Below are 8,791 nucleotides of genomic sequence, written 5' to 3' on the forward strand. Positions count from 1 at the left end.
GCAGTGATGAAAGGGGTGATAGGATCTGGAGTATGTCACAGTGGGCCTTAACAGATCACAGAGTGGGCCTTTACAGATTTAGGCAGCGTTTACACAGGCAGCCCAATTCTGATCTTTTGACCAATCAGATCAGATCTTTTGACCAATTCAGAATTGGGCTGCCTGTGTAAACGCAGCTCAAGTGTGCAAAGATAACTGTAGCTCAACTGGTAGAGCACGGCGCTTGTAACGCCAAGGTAGTGGGTTCGATCCCCGGGACCACCCATACACAAAAATGTATGCACGCATGACTGTAAGTCGCTTTGGATAAAAGCGTCTGCTAAATGGCATATTATTATTATTATTATTATAACAGATTCCATCCTCACTGTCATCTCGACATAATAGAGCCTTTTTCCTGGACCCAGATTAATCCTAGTCCTTGACTAAAAAGCATGATCAATGGAGATGTGTTTGGGAAACCGACCCTCAATCCACAGATAAATTACATGTATGTCTTCTGGTGTGAGATGATGTGATTTGTCCTGATTAATCAGAAAGGAACTCCTGATTTGGTATTACATCCTCCTCTATGAACAGGTCAGAGGGGGAGGGAAAGTGACCCACACCCAAAGCATTATCCACCTGTTCCCGATGTCCTTTGTTGTGCTGATCACATCTATTACAAGCTTCCACATGAAGAAAGCTGCGCCAGCATGTGTTTTTATCCCTCAATAATCAAAACGACAACAGACAAGTTTCTAGAGTCATATTTATATTTTCCTAATTCAACACCAGGTTAGAATGGCCCTCAAGCACAGGTTTAGGATCAGCACATCTGCCCCCAGTCATAAACCTGAACTGTTAACGTGGGTAAACGCAGAACTGGAATGAGATCAGATTAGATTCAGTCTTTCTTATTCTTAATTTGACCCGAATGGGAATATAGGGCTTCAGGGAGAGGAGTAACTAGTCATGATGCACCAATGGGACGAACTAGGCCGTCTCCTAGGCTACAGTGTATGTGCAAACGTGTGCCCCGTACAAAGCAAAGATCAGCCTTGATGCAGAAATAAAACATTAGCTAAATATAAATTATCCATGTACTTCTCATGTTAACCCATTTATCTTGAGTTGTGCAATGTTATGTGAATTTTCTCCCCTCTTCCAGCTGTGGGTCACTACATATAGGCTGTGATTGAATGATTATATTATTTGTATTTGTATTTATTAGGATCCCCATTAGCTGCTGCCAAGGCAGCAGATACTCTTCCTGGGGTCCAGCAACATTAAGGCAGTTATATACAATTTAAAATATTACATGACATTACATTTCATAACACTTTTCACAACACATTGTGTGCCCTCAGGCCACTACTCTATCACATACACTACCGGTCAAAAGTTTTAGAACACCTACTCATTCAAGGGTTTTTCTTTATTTTTTACATTGTAGAATAATAGTGAAGACATCAAAACTATGAAATAACACATGGAATCATGTAGTAACCAAAAAAGTGTTAAACAAATCAAAATATATTTTAGATTTTAGATTCTTCAAATAGCCACCCTTTGCCTTGATGACAGCTTTGCACACCCAGGTGTGACAAAACTAGGGCCTGTAGGACCTGCCTTATTGACAGTGTTAAGAAGGCAGAGCAGCGCTTTATTATGGACAGACTTCTCCCCATCTTAGCTACTGTTGCATCAACATGTTTTGACCAACATGCTCAATTTCCACATTATAAGATTTATTTGAGATTTAGGGTTTAGTAAATGATCTGTCCCAAATACAATGCTTTTAGTTTTAGAAATATTTAGGACTAACTTATTTCTTGCCACCCATTCTGAAACTGACTGCACCTCTGTTAAGTGTTGCAGTGATTCCACTCACTGTAGTAACTGACGTGTATAGTGTTGTCATCCGCATACATAGACATACAGTGCATTCGGAAAGTATTCAGACCTCTTGACTTTTTCCACAAAAGTTACAGCCTTATTCTAAAATGGATATTAAAAAAAAATCCCTAATCAATCTACACACAATACCCCATAATGACAAAGCAAAAACAGATTGTTTGAATATTTATAAAAAATTGAAAACTCAAATATTACATTTACATAAGTATTCAGACCCTTTACTCAGTACTTTGTTGAAGCACCTTTCGCAGCGATTACAGCCTCGAGTGTTCTTGGCACACCTGTATTTGGGGAGTTTCTCCCATTCTTCTCTGCAGATCCTCTCAAGCTCTGTCAGGTTGGATGGGGAGCGTCGCTGCACAGCTATTTTCAGGTCTCTCCAGAGATGTTTGATCGGGTTCAAGTCCGGGCTCTGGCTGGGCCATTCAAGGACATTCAGAGACTTGTCCCGAAGCCACTCCTGTGTTGTCTTGGCTGTGTGCCGTCGCCCCAGTCTGAGGTCCTGAGCACTCTGGAGCAGGTTTTCTTCAAGGATCTCTCTGTACTTTGCTCCGTTCATCTTTCCCTCGATCCTGACTAGTCTCCCAGTCCCTGCCGCTGAAAAACATCCCCACAGCATGCTGCCACCACCATGCTTCATCGTAGGGATGGTGCCAGGTTTCCTCCAGACGTGACGCTTGGCATTCAGGCCAAAGAGTTCAATCTTAGTTTCATCAGACCAGAGAATCTTGTTTCTCATGGTCTGAGAGTCTTTAGGTGCCTTTTGGCAAACTCCAAGCGGGCTGTCATGTGCCTTTTACTGAGGAGTGGCTTCAGTCTGGCCACTCTACCCTGAAGGCCTGATTGGTGGAGTGCTGCAGAGAATGTTGTCCTTCTGGAAGGTTCTCCGATCTCCACAGAGGAACTCTGGAGCTCTGTCAGAGTGACCATCGGGTTCTTGGTCACCTCCCTGACCAAGGCCCTTCTCCCCCGATTGCTCAGTTTGGCCAGGTGGCCAGCTCTAGGAAGAGTCTTGGTGGTTCCAAACTTCTTCCATTTAAGAATGATGGAGGCCACTGTGTTCTTGGGGACCTTCAGTGCAGCAGAAATGTTTTGGTACCCTTCCCCAGAGCTGTTCCTTGACACAATTCTGTCTCTGAGCTCTACAGACAATTCCATGGCTTGGATTTTGCTCTGACATGCACTGTCAACTGTGGGACCTTATATAGACAGGTGTGTGCCTTTCCAAATCATGTCCAACCAATTGAATTTACCACAGGTGGACTCCAGTCAAGTTGAAGAAACATCTCAAGGATGATTAATGGAAATGAAAGGAAAAGGATGCACCTGAGCTCAATTTCGAGTCTCATATCAAAGGGTCTGGCACACACCTGTCTATATAAGGTCCCACAGTTGACAGTGCATGTCAGAGCAAAAACCAAGCCATGAGGCTGAAGGAATTGCTCTGGGGAAGGGTACCAAAAAATGTCTGCAGCATTGAAGGTCCCCAAGAACACAGTGGCCTCCATCACTCTTAAATGGAAGAAGTTTGGAACCACCAAGACTCTTCCTAGAGCTGGCCGCCCAGCCAAACTGAGCAATCGGGGGAGAAGGGCCTTGGTCAGGGAGGTGACCAAGAACCCGATGGTCACTCTGACAGAGCTCTAGAGTTTCTCTGTGGAGATGGGAGAACCTTCCAGAAGGACAACCATCTCTGCAGCACTCCACCAATCAGGCCTTTATGGTAGAGTGATCAAGCACTGATGTTGGGCGATTGGGCCTGGCTCGCAGTAGGTGTTCCATTTCATTCCAAAGATGTTTGCTGGGGTTGAGGTCAGGGCTCTCTGCAGGCCAGTCAAGAGTTTCCACACTGACTTTGACAAACCACTTCTGTATGGACCTTGCTTTTTGCACGGGGGCATTGTCATGCTGAAACAGGAAAGGGCCTTCCCCAAACTGTTGCCACAAAGTTGGAAGCATAGAATCGTCTAGAATGTCATTGCATGCTGTAGCGTTAAGATTTTCCTTCACTGGAACTAAGGGGCCTAGCCCAAACCATGAAAAACAGCCCCAGACCATTATTCCTCCTCCACCTAGCTTTACAGTTGACACTATGCATTCGGGCAGGTAGCGTTCTCCTGGCATCCGCCCGTTCTGTGAACTTGAGCTTGTGTGGCCTATCACTTCGCGGCTGAGCCTTTGTTGCTCCTAGACGTTTCCACTTCACAATAACATCACTTACAGTTGACCGTGGCAGCTCTAGCAGTGTAGAAATTTGACGAACTGACTTGTTGGAAAGGTGGCATCCTATGATGGTGCCACGTTGAAAGTCACTGAGCTCTTCAGTAAGGCCATTCCACTGCCAATGTTTGTTTATGAAGATTGCATGGCTGTGTGCTCGATTTTATACACCTGTCAGCAACGGGTGTGGCTGAAATAGCCGAATCCATTAATTTTAAGGGGTGTCCACATACTTTTGTATATATAGTGTATTTTCCAGATACTGACTGTTAGCACTTGGTGGTCTATAGCAACTTCCCACCAGAATGGGCTTTAGGTGAGGCAGGTGAACCTTTAGCCATATTACTACAACAGTATTTAACATGAGCTCCTCTCTAAGCTTTACAGGAATGTGTCAATGTATATAGGCCACAACAACGCCCCCATTGGCATTTCTGTATTTTCTGTAGATGTTATATATAATATATATACCAATGCAGACAACCCTTACAAAAAAAGATTGCAGTTAGAGTGCAGTATAACTGCAGTGTGCTGCAAATACTGCGTCCATTTATTGCAGTAGTTTTGCAGTGTAACTGCCGTTACAGTGCAGTTACAGTGCAGTATAGCTGCAGTTCAACTGCAGTACACTGCAGTTATTCTGCAATGAATGTGTCCAAAACACCACAATCGACTGCAGTACTGCACTTTTACTGCAGTTTCAAAACTAAAATATTTTTTTTGTAACGGAATGTTTTAGATAACGTATAGTGTCAAGAGAAGAGATTATAGGGTTTTGCACAAATAAATGCTTTTCGCAACGGGGTGTTGCAGCTGAATGTTTTTTTTTAAAACGGCTCTGCAACAATAGCGTCAGAAAAGGTACGATTCATCACAATAAAATGCCAAGGTCTTCAGGCGAATTGATGATGATGAACAAATGGAGTGCGTGCGCGCGTCAGAGTCCGGCATGGGCGCTGATTGGTTGAAAATGACATCACATACAATTGTACTATTCTTAGCTTGTAGAAACAGCATTACCTCATCCTTTTCCCCTCGCGCAGGTATTGACATACAACAACAAATAATGTTACAGTCGCAGACAGGACGAGGACGAGGAAGAGGAAGAGGGTAGAAGTCGAGAGAGAGAGAGCTCTATACTTTACTGATTATTAATTAATCATAACATATCCTTTTGGATTCTTCATCCATTTGCTTTGAGACCATTCGGTTGATTATATCGAGTTATTTGGTGTGCATGTTGATTTGTGCGATATTTCCAGTATCTTCGTTTGGAGTGAAAATCGTCACTGTAAGTACAATGTAATATTTCTTGCTTGCATCATTTATGTCTGGTTTTATATTCTCTTGTGATCATCTAATGTATGTGAACTTGCTAAATCAATGACGTAATGCAAAGAGAACATCATTCTGCAGCAGCAATAGACCGAAGTAATGTTTTCTTAATTAACATTCATGGCAATAATAATGCAAAAATATTCCATGCAACTGTTAAATGTTAAAATGATTGTCAAAGTTCCATGCAGTATTTTTTCGATTCCTATGTATTGTAGCCTAATACATCATTGTAATCACCGGATATTGAAATGAACACAGTTTACTCTCATGTTTCGGTACCAGACACAAAGGACAGAGATGGTGTTCTACAGGGAGAGAGAGAACGGGACACGCGAGCGGCCACCGCTGTCTCTCATCCTACCGCATCTTTACCTAGGTGCAGAGACTGATGTTACGCAGGTAATAATGTTTTCATTCAGTAGGTCAGTCTCTAGAATTGATAGCCTAGCTCTCGTCATTGGCCAAAGCGTTGTATTTTGACCATGCACCGAAAATGCAGCTCTTCCAGAAGACTAGAACTTATTAATATTGCCTGTTCTCTGTCTCTCGTTTCCCGGTACTCTCCTACTCGGCTGCAGGATTGCCTCGGCGCCCGCGGGATCTCCTACGTGCTAAGCGTGAGCCGCTGCAGCCCGCAGCCTACTTTCCTTCCCCGTTCCCAGTACCTTCGCATCCCCATCGATGACTCTCTCCGAGACGACCTGCTGCCCCATATCCCGGAGGCACTGCGTTTTATTGGTGAGAATAATGATGAGATCGGGTTAGTTACGTGTCAAATGGATGGCACCCTATTCCCCATATAGTGCCACTGCACTATTTTCGACAAGACAGAGAGTTAGTGCACTCTAAGGGGAATATAGGCGTCATTGGAGATTTGACCAGGGCAAATCCTGAAGGTTAGGTAATAGGACATTTCTGCATGTCATCGTTATGCTATAGTCTGCATCATCATGGATGCATAAACACTGGCGTCTGTCTGTCTGGAAGAAACACAGATGACTCAGTTCAAGTGATGAGCAGTTATTGAGCAGGGTTTCATGCAGGCCAGTTATGCTCCTATGGTTTCAGAAATATTGAATGCTGTTACAGCCCGTTCAGTACCACAGACAATTGATTCAAGTCTACTGTTGCAGGAAGCCCATTCATGACACTTGGTATAAGCTGTGTGTCCTTTGCACAGTTTGCAGTCTGGCTCAAGTGATGTCATGCGATACAGTATGGATGATTTCAAATAAACAATTGACTTATCTATCTCTTCTCTCTGTCTCAGATGGGGCTATGTCATCAGGTGGATCTGTGTTAGTTCATTGTGCTGCAGGAATCTCTCGCTCCCCTGCCCTGGCTGTGGCCTACATTATGTACAACCTGGGGATGGACCTTGACCATGCCTACAGGTGTGTTTGTCTGTGCTGTGTGTGTGTGTGTGTGTATGTATTAATGCATTATAATGATTGTGTGTGTGTGTGTGTGTGTGTGTGTGTGTGTGTGGGCATATAAAGCATCCACATCTAATCTTGTCTGTTCCTCACTTTCAGGTTTGTGAAAGAGCGCAGGCCTTCAATCTCCCCAAACTTCAATTTTCTGGGGCAGCTACAACACTTCCAGGGAACCCTGGCTCAGAAGGCCTCTAATGGCAACCCCACTATCCAGCCAATCAGATCACTGGACACATGCCTGCAGTCAAGCAATGAAAACATTAGCCGGGGTTCCTCTGTCCCCCTGTCAGCCAATCAGATCATGAATATTCAGGACAATGGCTATGTTGCTAAGGACTTTTTAGAGGTTGCTAAAGTGCATAATATGTACAATGAGAATTCCACTTGTAAGACAGAGAACATAGAGCAAAGGTGCTCGTATTCAGGTGAAACTCAGAGTCTATCAGAGAAGCCACAGCAAGACCAGAGGAGCGTGACGTCACAACGGACGCTGTCTCTCTCCAGCAAACTCAGAACGCTCACTCTCAACCTGAACCATAACCACAACCAGAACCAGAGGGAGGCCCAGAGCCCGTGTGGAGCAATGACTCCAAGCCCCAACGAATCAGCGACACCAACACCAAAGCCCAACACACTACAAATCCCAACAGGTATTGTGTCTCTCTATGAGAAGCGCAAGAGCCTCACCCTCTCCCTGTCTCCCGTTGGTGCAATTCCCCCGACTCCCCACCAGAATGAGCCAGAAAGCACTAACAGGCACAGCATTAGCCATAAGCCAATATGCTCCAGCGCTTCCAACACCATCCACAAGAGGGAGTTAGAAGGCACCAGTGGTTCAAAAAGGCACGGTAGAACCCCTTCGACGGTGGCCCTTTCCTCCTCACAGACAGATGTACAACAGAGAGAGAGGAGCACATCCTGCGTCAAAGCAGCAGGTCAGCCCAATCGCTGCTCCTCCCGAACCCAGGGGAAGGGTGCGAGAGAGGGAAGAGGCCAGGGTAAAAGAGAGCCCAGCCGCTGTCAGAGCGTGGAGAAGGGGAGGTCTAACTCGACTCCAAAGACAGGGAAGGACCACAGCAAGGGAAGAGCAGAGAGGGAGACACTAACTGGGAGCCTGAGCAGCAGTTCTGTTTTGAACCAGCACAGTATCGTAGTTGACCAGCAGGTGTCACCAGCAGCTAAGCTGTCTGCATCTGCAGTGGCGGCTGAGGAAGGTGTAGATGCTGAACAGGGCCTCCTGTCTCCTCTCAACCTGACTGTCAACAAGCTGCTGGGCTGGGGAGAGAAGATGCTGATGGGGGTGCTGCTCAGCCCCCGGTTCAAAGTGAGACAGGCTGTTCTGCCCTATAGGTGCTGATGCGGTATGTGACCACTGGCGAGGACAGAGAGAGGACTGATAAATGCCAGGAGATTGATTTGTGTGCGTGTGTGTGTGTGTGCGTGTGAGGAACTGAAGAACAGAGAACTGAACTGCATGTATAATATTTGTCTGCCCATACCATGTTCACAGAGCTCTGAGTGAATGCTTTGTCCTATAAATTCAAATTTATTGTTGAATTCCTTCAAAAGTACTATATATATTACATATAGGAGCAGTTTATGCCTCCAACACAATTCACATGGATTAAGGCTTGATTGTGTTGATTTATATTTATTGATTGACGTGAATCAAGTGATCACTTTATTGTTGTTATTTATAAAATGAATATTTTGAGGATGGTATTTTGGCACTGTTGTTTGTAATGGGATCACAGTGTTCATTAAAGATGACATATTTTACTCCTGTTCTCTCCTGGCTTTTCTATTCTGACTCATCTCCCATGTATTTCACCATAAATTTACAATCATTTAGGCCTATGAGGAAAAAATCTGATTCACAATTTAGACTGATATGGTTA

General features: G+C 44.6%; 1 protein-coding gene across 1 annotated transcript; it reads left to right on the forward strand.

Annotated features, from left to right (window-relative positions):
* The first annotated feature begins 5,153 nt into the window (after positions 1 to 5,153).
* Positions 5,154 to 8,672, forward strand: LOC123482514. Its single transcript, XM_045210633.1, has 5 exons — positions 5,154 to 5,410; positions 5,740 to 5,856; positions 6,036 to 6,195; positions 6,728 to 6,851; positions 6,993 to 8,672. Exons 1-5 carry the CDS (start codon positions 5,357 to 5,359, stop codon positions 8,248 to 8,250), a joined length of 1,713 nt encoding a protein of 570 aa, XP_045066568.1. The 5' UTR covers positions 5,154 to 5,356; the 3' UTR covers positions 8,251 to 8,672.
* The last annotated feature ends 119 nt before the right edge of the window (positions 8,673 to 8,791 follow it).

This window comes from Coregonus clupeaformis, chromosome 35 (genome assembly GCF_020615455.1).
Source record: "Coregonus clupeaformis isolate EN_2021a chromosome 35, ASM2061545v1, whole genome shotgun sequence".
Classification (NCBI taxonomy): domain Eukaryota; kingdom Metazoa; phylum Chordata; class Actinopteri; order Salmoniformes; family Salmonidae; genus Coregonus; species Coregonus clupeaformis.

Bases quoted from the DNA above. Each gene is read 5' to 3' on its own strand.
- LOC123482514 (XM_045210633.1), top strand. From the start codon at position 5,357: ATGTTGATTTGTGCGATATTTCCAGTATCTTCGTTTGGAGTGAAAATC. The intron at 5,411-5,739 runs GTAAGTACAATG...TTTCGGTACCAG, and splicing joins TTGGAGTGAAAATCGTCACT to ACACAAAGGACAGAGATGGT. The intron at 6,196-6,727 runs GTGAGAATAATG...TCTCTGTCTCAG, and splicing joins GGAGGCACTGCGTTTTATTG to ATGGGGCTATGTCATCAGGT.